The following is a 17,658-nucleotide window of genomic DNA, read 5'->3' as shown; positions in this document are numbered from 1 at the left end:
TGCTCTCTTGAGTAGACTATGTAAACTCATAGTTCTGGTTGCCAGCATGCTCTCTTGAGTAGACTATGTAAATCTCATAGTTCTGGATGCCAGCATGCTCTCTTGAGTATACTATGTAATCTCATAGTTCTGGGTGCCAGCATGCTCTCTTGAGTAGGCTTTGTAATCTCGTAGTTCTGGGTGCCAACATGCTCTCTTGATTAGACTATGTAATCTCATAGTTCTGCGTGCCAGCATGCTCTCTTGATTAGGCTATGTAATCTCATAGTTCTGGATGCCAGCATGCTCTCTTGAGTAGACTATGTAATCTCATAGTTCTGGGTGCCAGCATGCTCTCTTGATTAGACTATGTAATCTCATAGTTCTGGTTGCCAGCATGCTCTCTTGATTAGACTAGGTAATCTCATAGTTCTGGGTGCCAGCATACTCTCTTGAGTAGACTATGTAATCTCATAGTTCTGGGTGCCAGCATGCTCTCTTGAGTAGACTATGTAATCTCATAGTTCTGGGTGCCAGCATGCTCTCTTGAGTAGACTATGTAATCTCATAGTTCTGGGTGCCAGCATACTCTCTTGAGTAGACTATGTAATCTCATAGTTCTGGGTGCCAGCATGCTCTCTTGAGTAGACTATGTAATCTCATAGTTCTGGGTGCCAGCATACTCTCTTGATTAGACTATGTAATCTCATAGTTCTGGGTGCCAGCATGCTCTCTTGAGTAGACTATGTAATCTCATAGTTCTGGGTGCCAGCATGACCTCTTGAGTAGACTATGTAATCTCATAGTTCTGGGTGCCAGCTTGCTCTCTTGAGTAGACTATGTAATCTCGTAGTTCTGGGTGCTAGCATGCTCTCTTGATGAGACTATGTAATATCATAGTTCTGGGTGCCAGCATGCTCTCTTGAGTAGACTATGTAATCTCGTAGTTCTGGGTGCTAGCATGCTCTCTTGAGTAGACTATGTAATCTCGTAGTTCTGGGTGCCAGCATGCTCTCTTGAGTAGACTATGTAATCTCGTAGTTCTGGGTGCTAGCATGCTCTCTTGATGAGACTATGTAATCTCATAGTTCTGGGTGCCAGCATGCTCTCTTGACTAGACTATGTAATCTCATAGTTCTGGGTGCCAGCATGCTCTCTTGAGTAGACAATGTAATCTCGTAGTTCTGGGTGCCAGCATGCTCTCTTGAGTAGACTATGTAATCTCGTAGTTCTGGGTGCTAGCATGCTCTCTTGAGTAGACTATGTAATCTCGTAGTTCTGGGTGCCAGCATGCTCTCTTGAGTAGACTATGTAATCTCATAGTTCTGGGTGCCAGTATGCTCTCTTGAGTAGACAATGTAATCTCATAGTTCTGGGTGCCAGCATGCTCTCTTGAGTAGACTATGTAATCTCGTAGTTCTGGGTGCTAGCATGCTCTCTTGAGTAGACTATGTAATCTCGTAGTTCTGGGTGCCAGCATGCTCTCTTGAGTAGACTATGTAATCTCGTAGTTCTGGGTGCTAGCATGCTCTCTTGATGGGACTATGTAATCTCATAGTTCTGGGTGCCAGCATGCTCTCTTGAGTAGACTATGTAATCTCATAGTTCTGGGTGCCAGCATGCTCTCTTGAGTAGACTATGTAATCTCGTAGTTCTGGGTGCCAGCATGCTCTCTTGAGTAGACTATGTAATCTCATAGTTCTAGGTGCCAGCATGCTCTCTTGAGTAGACTATGTAATCTCGTAGTTCTGGGTGCCAGCATGCTCTCTTGAGTAGACTATGTAATCTCGTAGTTCTGGGTGCTAGCATGCTCTCTTGATGAGACTATGTAATCTCATAGTTCTGGGTGCCAGCATGCTCTCTTGAGTAGACTATGTAATCTCATAGTTCTGGGTGCCAGCATGCTCTCTTGAGTAGACAATGTAATCTCATAGTTCTGGGTGCCAGCATGCTCTCTTGAGTAGACTATGTAATCTCGTAGTTCTGGGTGCCAGCATGCTCTCTTGAGTAGACTATGTAATCTCATAGTTCTGGGTGCCAGCATGCTCTCTTGAGTAGACTATGTAATCTCATAGTTCTGGGTGCCAGCATGCTCTCTTGAGTAGACTATGTAATCTCATAGTTCTGGGTGCCAGCATGCTCTCTTGAGTAGACTATGTAATCTCATAGTTCTGGGTGCCAGCATGCTCGCTTGATGAGACTATGTAATCTCATAGTTCTGGGTGCCAGCATACTCTCTTGAGTAGACTATGTAATCTCATAGTTCTGGGTTCCAGCATGCTCTCTTGAGTAGACTATGTAATCTCATAGTTCTGGGTGCCAGCATGCTCTCTTGATTAGACTAGGTAATCCCATAGTTCTGGGAGACAGCATGCTCTCTTGAGTAGACTATGTAATCTCATAGTTCTGGGTGCCAGCATACTCTCTTGAGTAGACTATGTAATCTCATAGTTCTGGGTGCCAGCATACTCTCTTAATTAGACTAGGTAATCTCATAGTTGTGGGTGCCAGCATACTCTCTTGAGTAGACTATGTAATCTCATAGTTCTGGGTGTCAGCATGACCTCTTGAGTAGACTATGTAATCTCATAGTTCTGGATGCCAGCATACTCTCTTGAGTAGACTATGTAATCTTGTAGTTCTGGGTGCCGGCATGCTCTCTAGAGTAGACTATGTAATCTCATAGTTCTGGATTCCAGCATACTCTCTTGAGTAGACTATGTAATCTCATAGTTCTGCGTATGTAAATTGTTTGAACCTTAGTCTTTCAGCTCATAGTCTGAATACACTCAAAATGATGTGTTGTATTGGATCGAACTGCTTAAACAATGTTCGCAACATTTAGAGGCTCGTTAGTCCCACCAACTTCAGCCATTTGAGCCGAGGATTTAAGTGTGTGCATCGACCAGGATGCAGTGGGACAATCCAGGGTGTCGGTAATTGCTTTTCTCCAAAAAACACTTTTTCTGTTTATAGCCGATGGGACCCTTAGATTCCTCCTCTTAACCCCTTCCGTGCTCCCGTCGGCCGTTCAGTACCTCGCTGGTGCTGCCGTCGGACAACGGCCGACGGAGCCCCGTCCACTCTTCAGAACGCCCGCACTGCGGCGTTTTTTCCGCCGCGGTTAAGGCATTAACTAATTTTTTCTTTGAGTAAATTCAAAAAGACACAGTGAAGGGGCTGCCCCATAAAGATTCAGGGGGGCATATTTACGAGTTCTGGCGCATCTCTACAAATCAGCAGGGATTCGCCAGAAAAGATGCAACGTGCAATTCCCTCCTTGCGCCACCACAAATGCGTCGCATTTACAATGTGGAGGCACCGTGGCGCAAGGTTAGGGTGATGCATGTCGCATCCTGTGGGGTAAGGGCGCGCATTGTTGGAGTTGTGTTGCAAGTTCAACGCAGCTCAAATAAGGCTCAGGGGTGCCCTATGCCTAACATGCTGCGTCACTCCTTACTCCTGCTTCAAGCAGGCGCAGGGTTTTGTCGCAGCATGGACGTAAAAGTGACTCGGTGAAATCTTGTAGATTTCACTGCGTCACTTTTACGAGGCGTTCCTGCCAGAGTAAGCGTAACGAGGAGAAACAAAAATGAATGTGTGTCCTCATGTAACGTAACCGGTGCTATGTAAAGCGCTCTGATACCCGGTTGGGTTCGGGTCAAGTTCTCGCTATATAAAACTCTGGAAAAAAAAATATATGTATTAGTATTTCTCCATGTTTGTTCCTCTTCCCATAAGTGCTGCATTCTGCAGCCCACATTGAAAGAGGAAAACGCCTCTCAGGACTGTTTTAGTACAGAAAGGTGCTCCTCTCTTGCCTGCATTGAAGGCGCCCTTGCATCGTGGTGCGTCCATGTCGCGCCTGCATTGAACGCACCCTTGCATCGTGGTGCGTCCATGTCTCGCCTGCATTGAACGCACCCTTGCATCGTAGTGCGTCCATGTCGCGCCTGCATTGAACGCACCTTTGCATCGTGGTGCGTCCATGTCTCGCCTGCATTGAACGCACCCTTGCATCGTGGTGCGTCCATGTCGCGCCTGCATTGAACGCACCCTTGCATCGTGGTGCGTCCATGTCGCGCCTGCATTGAACGCACCCTTGCATCGTGGTGCGTCCATGTCTCGCCTGCATTGAAGTCACCCTTGCATCGTGGTGCGTCCATGTCTTGCCTGCATTGAAGGCGCCCTTGCATCGTGGTGCGTCCATGTCTCGCCTGCATTGAAGGCGCCCTTGCATCGTGGTGCGTCCATGTCGCGCCTGCATTGAACGCACCTTTGCATCGTGGTGCGTCTATGTCGCGCCTGCATTGAAGGCACCCTTGCATCGTAGTGCGTCCATGTCTCGCCTGCATTGAACCCACCCTCGCATCGTGGTGCATCCATGTCGCGCCTGCATTGAACGCACCCTTGCATCGTGGTGCGTCCATGTCTCGCCTGCATTGAACGCACCCTTGCATCGTGGTGCATCCATGTCGCGCCTGCATTGAACGCACCCTTGCATCGTGGTGCGTCCATGTCGCGCCTGCATTGAACGCACCCTTGCATCGTGGTGCGTCCATGTCTCGCCTGCATTGAAGTCACCCTTGCATCGTGGTGCGTCCATGTCTTGCCTGCATTGAAGGCGCCCTTGCATCGTGGTGCGTCCATGTCTCGCCTGCATTGAACGCACCTTTGCATCGTGGTGCGTCCATGTCGCGCCTGCATTGAAGGCACCCTTGCATCGTGGTGCGTCCATGTCTCGCCTGCATTGAACCCACCCTCGCATCGTGGTGCATCCATGTCACGCCTGCATTGAACGCACCCTTGCATCGTGGTGCGTCCATGTCTCGCCTGCATTGAAGGCGCCCTTGCATCGTGGTGCGTCCATGTCTCGCCTGCATTGAAGGCACCCTTGCATCATGGTGCGTCCATGTCTCGCCTGCATTGAAGGCGCCCTTGCATCATGGTGAGTCCATGTCTCGCCTGCATTGAACGCACCCTTGCATCGTGGTGCATCCATGTCGCGCCTGCATTGAACGCACCCTTGCATCGTGGTGCGTCCATGTCTCGCCTGCATTGAAGGCGCCCTTGCATCGTGGTGCGTCCATGTCTCGCCTGCATTGAAGGCGCCCTTGCATCGTGGTGCGTCCATGTCTCGCCTGCATTGAACGCACCCTTGCATCGTGGTGCAAGGGGCCTACGCTGGCGCTAGACAGCAAATTGTGCACCAGCGCAGAGGGAAAGGACAGGAATGTACTGTATTTCTTAAATATGGTGCCTTCTTGCCCTTTAACATTGGCGTAGGGCAGTGCAGCAAGCAGATTTGTGGCGGCCTACACCAACTCCTCATAACTGAGACCCTAAATGTTTAGCTACAAAGGACACTCAACTACTATTCCAGGAGGTTCAGGTCTGTCTCTGCACACCGAGGTCTACATCTCCAAACCTTTTAAGGTTTTAGCACAAGTATTGATTGCCCTCATTCTTTATTGACTTGGATTCAAACAAGTTTATTGATTAAAAAAATAATAAAGTTAAGGTTGCGGGTCAGGCAAGGTCTGTTCTGGTAACAATTTATCAGTCGCATAGGGGATGACCAAACACTGCAGGGCAGAGCACATATTTCAAGTTGATCCCTATCACAACTCCAATTAAAGAAAGAGGCATAACGCTCTAGCAGGATTCTGGCCTAGAGGTTCATGTGTTGACAATCATGTAATTAATATTCTTATTATTAAAGTTCATAGGTAGAACTGTGAGTATTTGAAAGCCATGTTCCAGCATCTTGTCAGAGGCTATGGTCAACTGGGAACTAAATTCAGCTTTTTCCCTTACCTTACCTTGGGTCTGCAAACCCGAAAAAGGTTCCAGTTTTTTAGGGGTCTACACAGAAAAATGCATCTTTACTGTCCAATGCTCACATGTCGTGCTGCTCTTGTACTCCACAGTGCTTGGTAGACACGTGTACATGTTTTATTCCATACTGTGGTGCTGGAGCACTTGATGGATTTTACCAACATTCTTCCCAAGATCACTTCAGATCCTTGGGTCCAATTCACAAAAGTAATCTGCGACAAAATCCTAACTTTACGACTTTCAGTATTCACAAAAGGCATTTAGGAGTACTAACGTTAGGATTTTTGTCTCGGTGAATCTTAAATTTTGGTCTTAAATTAAACTTTAGACGAACTTAAGTGTTACTGAGACAAAATCCTAGTTGTAAAGTAAAGATTCTGTCTCAGTTAAACAAAAGTATGTCTTAAATTTAACTGAAGACCACAATTTAAGATTAACTGAGACAAAATCCTAACTTTAGTACTCCTAAAAGCCTTCTGTGAATACCGAAAGTCTTAAAGTTAGGATTTTGTCTCAGATTACTTTTGTGAATCAGGGCCCTAATATTTATCCTTGAAGAAGTTGCAAGTTAGTTTCTGTGCTGTGATCACAAAACCAGAGCTAACTTCCACATTTGACTGGATCTGGATTTCTTATTTGTCCTCCACCTACCAGCAGCAGATTTGAATTCACTCCTCTCCAGAGACTGAAAACCTTCATCTCTTTAGCACAGCATTTCAGGAACATTGCAATGTGTGGAAAGTGCACCGGCTCTGAGTAATCTGCCGTATTTGGAAACTTTTAATACATCAGTTTTTAAAACCCAAATAACAGCAAAGGCTTTTTTAGCTCTGATGGTGAACCTTTTTGCCTGCCAATGCCACCCAGTGACCACACCCCTGGATGACCCTCCTACTCAAATGTTGATAAACAAGTTCCAAGTCGTTCAGGCCTAGAAAACCTATGAAGTGAAAGACATCAGTCCGTCTGCGGGCACTGAAGTGTCAGCACGATTTCCAGTCTTATTAAGTCAAATGATTCTCCTTTGTGACTTGCGATTACTCACGTATAATATAAATATATTTACCTGTAGGCGTATCTGTATGGATTCATTGTTAGTAAACATGAGGAAAAGCATCATTGCAGTCTGCGCACAAAGAGCCAGACACAACAGATCTGGAACAAAATCAAAATGTGAATTTACCATTTATGATTTGCTTTTAGTGTACTTATTTATTTATTTATTTATTTATTTTAAAGGTTTTATATAGCGCTGGCTAGACCTGGAGGTATCAGAGCGCTTTACATGAACATCAGATCATAGTTACAGGTTACATCGTTACAAAGGTTACACAGTTATTAGAGCATGGCAACATAGTGACTTGTAAGGTCGAGATAAACAATAAGCACAAATACGTAAGGGGAAAAGCAGGAAAGGGGAAAGATTCAGAGGAGGGGGGTAGGCGCTGGGTAAGTAGAAGGGGAGGGTGAAGGGCACAGCATAGAAGGAGGATCGGCAGGGCGACGGGGACACAAATCGGTAGACGAGTCAAAGCAGCGTCCAAAGTCCAGTAAGCTGTGATCCCAGGGGAAGTGGTATCACTTCTCTATCTCTGTTGCGGGAGGCTCCCTTTACACAGTGGACTCTCTCAGAGGGTACTCTGAGACTCCAAGGCCTACATACTGGATCCCTCCCCAAAAAGGGGAGAGGGAGTGCTTTGGCAAGGGGTGCCATACCATACCTCAGCTGTGAGTGGCTCCCTTGGCACAGTGGACTCTCTCAGCGGGTTTGCTGCGACTCCAGAGTTTAAATATTGGATCTTTCCCCTACGAGGGGAGAAGGAGTGCTTAGTCAAAGTGCTCAAAGGACAGGGGGCAGGCAGACTAGCAGGCAGGGTGAGTGATTCAGGGGAGAGAGGATAGGAGCTAGGAGCTAGGGAGGTAGACAAAGCGAGAAAGAGTACTAAATGGGAACATATTTAATTAATGAGTTATTATACAGCGCTGGCTAAACCCGAAGGAAACAGAGCGCTTTATTTGAGGAACAATAATGTTGCAATTCACATCAGTTAAAAGTTACATAAGTATCAAGAAAAGCATTTAAAGAACATAGGAGACAAGGTGAATAGGGCAAGGAAGGGTAAGGGGATAGGGTAAAGGGGTAGGAGGAAGATAGGACGTAGAGACGGGGGCAAATCTGCCCATGGTCCAGCTGGGTAGATGATGGCGGGGGGGGGAATCCACACCCCATCTCCTCTTTAGCTATATGGTAGCTCCCCCGGGCATCAGCCAAATCGCTAGGTCTCCACAGTCTGGGGTAAGTTCCGCAGGTTCCAAGTCCTGATGTGTAGGCAGGTTAGGGGATAGGTTCAAGGTCTGGTCAATGTCCAATTATTGTCCTAGGGAAGTAAAACAACGTGGAGGGGACCACTATGGAAGTCATCTTGGGGTCAGGCAGGGGACTGTACTGTACACTGGTGGCCATCCTAAAGTCAGGCATCTGGCAGTTAGAGTCAATATCCAGGACAGTGGCCGTCAGAGAATAACAAATCCAGCGTGTACACATCATCACACGCACAGACATGCACAAGCCCACACAAATGTGAGCACACACTCTCATATGCGCACATACGCACACACAAGCACATATACAGAAACATCCAAAAAACACAAGCACACATAAAATCACATGCTCTAGTACTAAAACATCCAAGTACATGCACACGCAAAGACCATCACATTCACAGACATGCACAAGCACACACAAATGCGCTTACACTCTCATACACGCACAGACGCACACACACACACAAGCACACATATAGAAACTACCAAAAAACACAAGCACACATACAATCACATGCTCTAGTACTAAAACATCCAAGTACATGCACACGCAAAGACCATCACATTCACAGACATGCACAAGCACACACAAATGCGCTTACACTCTCATACACGCACAGACGCACACACACACACAAGCACACATATAGAAACTACCAAAAAACACAAGCACACATACAATCACATGCTCTAGTACTAAAACATCCAAGTACATGCACACGCAAAGACCATCACATTCACAGACATGCACAAGCACACACAAATGGGCTTACACTCTCATACACGCACAGACGCACACACACACACAAGCACACATATAGAAACTACCAAAAAACACAAGCACACATACAATCACATGCTCCAGAACAAAAATACCCACTGACGTACACACAGGTACATGCACACACACATACTTAAAATAAAATCCATAATCTTTATGTTGACAGTGTAGTTGTAACTCATACATATGAAGCACATTTCAAATTTTTTTCCCTTTCAATGCCACCACAGCCGTGGTATCAAGATTCTGGCTGTGGTGGCGGTCGCACCGCCCTGATTGTAATCGGGCAGTGGGACCACCAGGATGGCGGTGGTCGGACTGCGCCTGCCGGTATCCTAATTAGGCCCTCAGTTTAGAACTAAAGTCTAAACTTAGACCAATGTAGACTTTGGGTCTAAACTTAGACATTAGGTTTAAAGTTAGACTTTAGGTCTAAATTAAAACATTAGGGGGCAGACTTACAAGCCCCTTGCGCCACTTTTGCATCATTTTTAACGTGGGAAAAGTGACGCAAAAGTTGTGATGTAAATCTGCCGCAAGGTCTAAAGTTAGAGTTTAGGCCTAAGCTTAGACTTCAGATCTAAACTTACAATATTTTGTCCTAGGGGAGCACTGCGAGCTTCTAGCTGTGCTTCTCTATGCCACAATAAATGGGCAGAAATGTAGCACATTCACAAGAGACAGTGCATGTTCTTTCTGCCAGTGCAGAAACTGCAGCCTAGCGCCAACGCATGCACCTTTGCACCGTGGTGGAAGCATGTCTGTGTTGTTGGCATGCTTATGTTTTTGCAGAAACACACATTCTTGACCAAAAACAATAAAAGGAGGCAGAATGCAGCACACCTAGAAAGAGGAAAAAACGAGGGAAAATGTATACCTTTATCCTCGCTTTGCCTGCATTGGGAAGAGGTGTGGCGCAGCGGCCAAGGTGCCTGACTGCGGACCACGGGGTTCACGGTCCGATCCCCGGTGGCAGGTCAGCCCAGCACCATGCAACTCTGGGCAATAGCTCACTTAATCTTCCCGAGGGCTGCCAGCGCCGGGAAACCACTTCGGAGGTAGCTGTGCGCTTTACAAATTCAAGGTTAAAAGTTGGGGAGGTGTTAGTTTTGGCACCGTACCAGATTTAGACTATGTTGTAAATCTGGGGCAGATTCAAAAGCCATGGCTGGTGCATGGGAACCCCCACAGCAGCACCCATGGAACGCATCGCCTTACTCCATATTTACTAGGCCATGAAAAGCCGCGCAGGGTAGCTTTGCACGGCCTTGTAAATATGGGTGCACCCTGCGCCTCCGGAGCATCACAAAAGTGCCCGTAGGACCATCGTAAATATGCCTCTCAGACTTCAGGTCTAAACTTAGACCTCGGGTGTAAAGTAACCCTGGGCTAAGTACTTCGCTATGCCCACGGCGTAGCAGGCAACACTACGCCCACTCCGTGGGCGTAGCGAAGTTGCCAGACATCCGCCTCCCTCCCACAAGAAATGCACATGCGCGGGCGGCCGCGCATGCGCATTAGTATCCAAGATGGCGGCGCGATTACGAGAGGGAGCCCCGGGGGATGCAGCGTACAAGGTAAGTGGTTTTTATACATTTTTAAAAGGTAATTTAAGTCTTTAGGGAGGGCGGGAGGGAGGCGGGTGGCGCGTAGTGGGGCTACGGGAAGTGCGTGGGTGTGCGTAGTTTCTCGCCCACTTCAGGTAGCTTCGCGTAGCCCCACTATGCCTACTACGCCCACGGTTAGTGTAAAGTTAGACTTTAGGTCTAAACTTAGAGCTTAGGTGTAAAGTTAGACTTCAGGTCTAAACTTAGACCTCAGGTGTAAAGTTAGACTTCAGGTCTAAACTTAGACCTCAGGTGTAAAGATAGACTTCAGGTCTAAACTTAGACTTCAGGTGTAAAGTTAGACCTCAGGTGTAAAGTTAGACTTCAGGTCTAAACTTAGAGCTCAAGTGTAAAGTTAGACTTCAGGTGTAAAGTTAGACTTCAGGTGTGAGGTTAGACTTCAGGTGTAAATTTAGACTTCAGGTCTAAACTTAGAACTCAGGTGTAAAGTTAGACTTCAGGTCTAAACTTAGACCTCAGGTGTAAAGTTAGACTTCAGGTCTAAACTTAGACCTCAGATGTAAAGTTAGACCTCAGGTGTAAAGTTAGACTTCAGGTGTAAAGCTAGACTTCAGGTGTAAAGTTAGACTTCAGGTGTAAGGTTAGACCGCGGGTGTAAAGTTAGACTTCAGGTCTAAACTTAGAGCTCATGTGTAAAGTTAGACTTCAGGTGTAAAGTTAGACTTCAGGTGTGAGGTTAGACTTCAGGTGTAAAGTTAGACCTCAGGTCTAAACTTAGAGCTCAGGTGTATAGTTAGACTTCAGGTGTAAAGTTAGACCTGAGGTGTAAAGTTAGACTTCAGGTCTAAACTTGGACTTCAGGTGTAAAGTTAGACCTCAGGTGTAAAGTTAGACTTCAGGTGTAAGGTTAGACCTCGGGTGTAAAGTTAGACTTCAGGTCTAAACTTAGAGCTCAGGTGTAAAGTTAGACTTCAGGTGTAAAGTTTGACTTCAGGTGTGAGGTTAGACTTCAGGTCTACAGTTAGACCTCAGATCTAAGTTTTACCTTTGTGAATCGGGTCCATACAGTTAAGCACCCACAAACGTGCATGATTGTGAGTTTTCCCACATAATCTATTTTTTCCTGCCTAGTGAGGTTCCGTGACGATTTTACTCGTGTTTGTAACATTGTCGTAAATACATAATTTTGGTATCAGTGGACCGCAAATGATCCATTTAGTATATCCTGGTGTTTTCGCTATGCTACGAGCAAGAGCACTCCAGTTACAAACACATTTCTGTTCTACCCATGGTATCCATCTTAGAACACGGAAGCCATTTTGTATTCCTTGCCCTCACATAGTCAATGGACACACAATGACCTCTTTTCATTTAAGGACACGTAGGCTTTAGCCGGCGATTCACCTTGCGAGTGACACGTGCACCTTAGGCCAGCAACGCTGTGGCAGCATGACTCGGCAAGAGCTGCCTCCCCAGCCTGAGGCCAGTCCTGCTATACTGGTTCTTGTGTTCGTTGGCCTGATCATGATTAGGCGGCCGAAGCTGGTAACCGTGCCCATTTACGACCCACAAACATCTCTTATCCTGTCTTTCTATCTTCCACACCTGGCTCTGCTCTTTTCCTTCTGGGCCTTTATTAGGGGGAGGTAACGAAATTTACGATGAGGCGGTCCGGGTCTTGAATGAAGAATTGACATAGGATTATGATGGACTAGTGGGAACCCCTCATTCGTAATGTTTTGACATCAGATACAGTTGACGATTCCTGTGCAACGCCAAATATTTATTGTTTAAGACACGAATGTTTAGAACTGTGGTAACATGTAAAGAATTTGCCCCGAGCAGAATATTTAGTATATAAGGAACAACCCTCTTTGTACAAATTGAACAGGCTCCTAGACACTGCCCGTGTGCAGTTTCTGTGACTTCTGTGTCCCTGCAGTAATAAACCTTTGGTCTTTGACGCCACCATCGAGAAGCCCGTGTTTCTGTTTGTTTGTGCACCGAGACAGGTTGAACTCCGGGGTCTTCGGGTGTTGTCCCTGACACCTCTGGACGGAACCAAAAAGTCCAGAACTCCAATTGGCGCCCAACGTGGGGCGACGTCATTCGGTACCGGTCCAAAAGCCTGAAGAGTTCGAGGAGCTTCGTGTGAAGATTTCAGAGGGAGGCGCCCCACTTCATCGATCCCGGCATATCGCAAAAGTGGCCCCGACGTTCTCTTCCACGAGGGTTCCCGTTCAGACGGCTGCAGTGGTCCGTTGCCTTGACCGTCGCCCTGTCTTGGACCCGAGGTGCAGTCCTTAGTACGGCGAGACGTGACGGGTTTCTCCTTGGTGACGTCTTCAGTACCTCAGTTAAGTATTTTGTGAGGGTTGCTCCTGTTTGGATAATCCTTTTAGTCCTCAGTTCAGTTCAGTTCTGTAAGATTATCACTGGTTATTCTGGTTACGATAATCATTCTGTTCAGTTCAGGTATGGATACATTTGTCAGTTCTGGTAGGCCTAAGTTCTTGGTTCGAGTGCGCATCTTTTCTGTTTGTGTCTTGTTTGTTTTGTGTTCCGGATTATAAAATGGTAAGTCGGAAAAATTGTATGTTGTATTGTTTTAGTTGCAACAGTGATTCCCAGTTGGAGGACTCGTGTTTGGTTCCTCCGATTGGAACTCCCCTTTATGATCTATATTGCAAATTTGGTGTGGGCCCTATCTCTTATAACGAGGTATGGATCCGCTTCACAGAGAAAGATGGTGTCCTTAGTTGGCCACTACATGGTAGTTTTGAACCTGAAGTTCTCGATAATCTAGAAAGAAGGTTGTTTAAAAAGAAAGCCCGGCCGGCAATGTTTGATTCTTTCCGTTATTGGCGAAAAGAATCTAAACAGAGAGAAATTAAAAAGTTGAAGAAAGAACAGAAAGAGCAAGAGTTGACTTTAGAACAGTCTGCTAGGCAGCTGCAACTCAACGAGTCTGAGAAAGCGATGGAGGTGGCCAATAGAGAGCGTAATTTAGCGATAGACAAGTGCTATCCTGCTTTACCATCGAGTACGGCTAAGATAGTAGAGGACCCTGAAAAGGATCCCCTGTTGTCTTACTTGTTACGATCACCCCCACCGTATGCACAGGGTGCTACGGCTCCACCTATACCGAATGTTCAATTACCGGTTGCTGGACAACCTGGTGTTCCCGCTCCCCTGAATCAAGTTCCTGTACCTCCTGTGGTCAATATTAATGTTCCTTCGACAACCCCTCTTCCAGGGTTGCCGGCTTCTTTACCTATACCTGTATCGCTCACACCTGCTAGTTCACAAGCTATTTTTCCTGCTACTCCTACTGTTCCTAATCTATCTGTTCCAACTGCTACTCTATTTACTGCCTCTGCTAAAATTATGACTCCGCTTTCTGTTCGTCGGAGAATCACTGATTCTGTCTCTAATATTCTATCTCCCTTCTATAAAACTCTGATTAAGACTCCTACCTCTGACTCTGTACAGAGGCGTAGTCAGCTTCCCAGTACTGAAGAAAGAGGAATATTAGATTCCACTGCTCTTAGATGGGTTTCGAAAGTTGGAAGATATAATGTACAAGATGTATTAGATACATTTATGCAATGGAATGAACCGACACAACGATATGTGTTCGATGAAATGTGTTTCCTTCTACGTGAGGAATTGGAAGAGGATGACCCTGAATCAAATCTAGAAGAATTAATTAATGTTCAGAAAGAGTTTGCTGCAGGTATGATAGTTGGACAAAATATAAAAGAAGCGATGGAACTGGTTCTAAGTTATAGAACCGACTCATCCCTTCGTTCACCAAGAGAGTTAGGGAAACGCAGTACGAAACAAAATCGTCAATACCCAATGAGAGAGGTTCCACCAATTTGGCGTGAAGCTGTGCAAGCTAATGTAAACCTTGGTATTGCAGCCGCTCCGGCACAATTCCAGAGAGTATGGATACATATTCCATGGAAGCGAGCTGAAGTATTAGCAGTGAAACAGGCCTTGCCAGATCCGCGTAAAAATCCTGCAGGGTACTACAAAGAGTTGGCTCAAACGGTTGACGCTTGTGTATTGAATCTTGCTGACATAGATCTGCTATTTGGTAATGTAGTACCGCAACCAATTTGGGCTAAAATTCGTAAAGAGAATCATCCAGTTGCCCTAGGTGGTGACTGGGCAGCTATAATTGCAGCGGATGGTCAACAAATAGGTGGTTCCAAACCAGAACCCCTAATTGCTAATTTGCCTGGTAGAATAATCGATTTAATGAAAACCCTGATGCCAGCATTGCGCGTTAACTGGGACAAATTGTCCGCGTGCAAACAAAAGAAAGACGAAAGCGTCTCAGACTTTTTCACAAGATTCGAGGAGACTTTCGTGGATCATAGTGGTCAGGATATGAGCACAGAAGGAGGCCAGAGATTATTTGTTGATAAATTTGTGCACAATCTGTTACCAGAACTTAGTGGTAAATTAAAGAATTCTGAAAGTGCGTGGGCTGTCTCTACGACTGCGCAAATACTTGCGACTGCCCAGTACTATGAAAATAGGGATAAAGAAGAGAAGGAAAAATCAGATAAAAAGACGAAAGATTTAAAAACTAAAGTACTTTTACAGCAAGCTTATCCGCCTCGCACGAATCAGACGAATATGCAACAAGGGTCATATCAAAGAACGGAATATAATTTTCAAAGACCACAATACCAATGGAATCAATGTGCTTATTGCAAAGTGGAAGGTCATTACAAAAATGAGTGTCCAGTTCGGGCACAAAATAATGCTGCGGCAGCTCAGAGAGGTCGTGGTAGTTCTATGCAAAACTCTAGAGGTCGAGGACGAGGTGCTATGCCTCCGCAGACGAGTGATCGCCCTTCTAATTATTTCGACCAGCGAAATGGACAATCTGCCCAACAGAATAGGTCTCCACAATATCATGTTGAAGACTATTATGAAGCTAGTGAGGAAGTTCAGCAAAGTGAGTACTAGGACAGCCATGGACAAAGAGAGGGAGTAGTATCAGTTCCAGTAGATCAGAGTGGGCCTTATGTCGCAGTAGCAACATCAGGTATAGTCGAACCGTTTCTGTTGGATACTGGTGCAGCAAAAAGTTCTATCATACATGTGAAACTCCCTGGCGCACCTTTGTCTGGCTCAACAAACGTTTCAGTAGGTTTTTCGGGCGCCCCTGTTCACAACCCTGTTTCTGGTCCTTTGTCTATTTCTGTTGGACCCTGTCAATTGAAAGCACCCCTGATTTTGACGACAGGTTGTAACGAAAATCTGCTTGGTTTAGACTTGTTAAAACGCCTGTACGCGACATTGTACTGTTCTCCAGCAGGAGTACAGCTTACGTTGGGTAAAAGAATAATCTCTCCGATGTACTTGTCGATGGATGCGCTCCCACCAGAGCTGCGTTCACTCCCTGATACTCTTTGGGCGACTGGTCCTAATGATGTAGGTCTATTGGAAATTCCACCCTATGTAGTAACTTTGAAAGCAAATGTCAAACTTCCACGAATTCCACAATACAGAATCTCTAGTGAAGGTGAGCGTGCGCTCCTACTGATAGTGCATGATCTGATTGAGAAAGACGTTATAGAAGAAACCAGAGGTAATGTCTGTAATAGTCCTGTACTGCCTATTTTGAAACGAACTGACCCTACAAAACCTCCAGTATATAGGTTTGTAATTGATCTCAGAGAGGTTAATAAAATTGTGATTCCACAGTTTCCTGTGGTACCAGACATTACTGCATTGTTAACGTTGATTCCTGCTACAGCAGCATGGTTTTCGGTTGTCGACTTGAAAAATGCCTTTTTCAGCATTCCGATAGCCGAAGAAAGCAGAGATATCTTCGGTTTCTCTCTAGGAGGACGAAGCTTCAGGTTTAAACGCGCTCCACAAGGCTATTGTGAAAGCCCATCCATTTACAGTCAAGCATTAAAAAGCCAGTTAGATTCCTTCGTACTTCCTCTTGGTTCTGCTTTAATACAATATGTCGATGATCTTCTAGTGGCTGCTGATGACAAGGAAACTTGCAAAACAGCTACGATTTCTTTATTGCATCACTTGTCAGATTTGAATCACAAGGTGTCACCTTCAAAAATGCAATACTGCTGCCAAGAAGTGACCTACCTAGGTCATCTCTTGTCAAAGGAGGGAAGGAAGTTGACCCCAGAGAGAATAAAAGCAATTACACAGATGAATGTTCCTAGCACGCAGAGAGAAGTACGTGCCTTTTTAGGTATTACCTCATATTGTAGGCAATGGATCCCAAATTTTTCTCTTTTAGCAAAACCATTGGTAGCCTTGACTGGGAAAGGTGTTCCGAGTCCGGTACCATGGTCTGCAGAATGTCAGCAGAGTTTTTCTGAGTTACGAAATGCACTGTGTCAGCACCTGTATTGTGTGGTAAATAAATAAATAATACCCTATTTTTGACTAGGCATATATCATAACAGATAGCTCAATAAATAAGAGTCAAGATTCGAGGTAGTAGGAGTTTGCAGGTTTAATACAGCATAAGGACAGGAACAGGACAACCTGCATAGACAGGGGCCCGGCAGCTGCCGGGGCTAGATCTGGGATGAGCGCGCTAACTTTTAATAACAGTACATGAGCATTTATACATAACGCAAACACATAGCATTACATTGCAGTAGGCGTAGCAGTGGGTGGAGCAGAAGGCGTGACACGTAGCAGTCGCGAAAGATAACAGTAAAAGTAGGTGTAACTGGGCGTATACATAGACATGTGGTGTAGACGTAACAGAATATGTCATGAATGGGGCGGAAACATTGGAGGGGGCTACCTAAGGAGCCGGGACCTCTAACCTGGTGGTGCGCGCAAACTGGCAATGACGTGCTACTAGGAGAAGCTGGGGGCTATGAACTCTGTGCTAGGAGCAGAGACTAAAGTCTGGAGGGTCGGAGCGACATGTACCTAAACCCTATCTAGTATCTGATGTTTAGGGAACATGTTGATATAAACTAGAAGTCAGGAGGGGAAAAGCTAACTTGACTTTAAGACTGGACCATGCATTATTCTACATGTAGTGCGTGATGAAGAATATTAAATGACCATTAAATACAGTATTTCTCTAACGTGGAGACGAGAAGGCTAGACAATGACGGAAACTATTGATGCAGTTCAGTAGCTTAGGAATGC

At 45.7% G+C, this 17,658-nt stretch overlaps 1 protein-coding gene across 1 annotated transcript in view; it reads right to left on the bottom strand.

Moving 5' to 3' along the window:
- The window catches only part of LOC144770018 (putative cation-transporting ATPase 13A4), a 380,863-nt gene that overhangs the window by 19,148 nt on the left and 344,057 nt on the right, over positions 1-17,658 (bottom strand). Inside the window, exon 26 of the mRNA XM_078654211.1 lies at positions 6,884-6,972. Coding sequence (XP_078510337.1) covers positions 6,884-6,972 — 89 coding nt within the window. The remainder of the gene's footprint in view (positions 1-6,883; positions 6,973-17,658) is intronic.

This window comes from Lissotriton helveticus, chromosome 7 (genome assembly GCF_964261635.1).
Source record: "Lissotriton helveticus chromosome 7, aLisHel1.1, whole genome shotgun sequence".
NCBI classification, from domain to species: Eukaryota; Metazoa; Chordata; class Amphibia; order Caudata; family Salamandridae; genus Lissotriton; species Lissotriton helveticus.
This window is presented reverse-complemented; position numbering and strand designations above follow the sequence as displayed.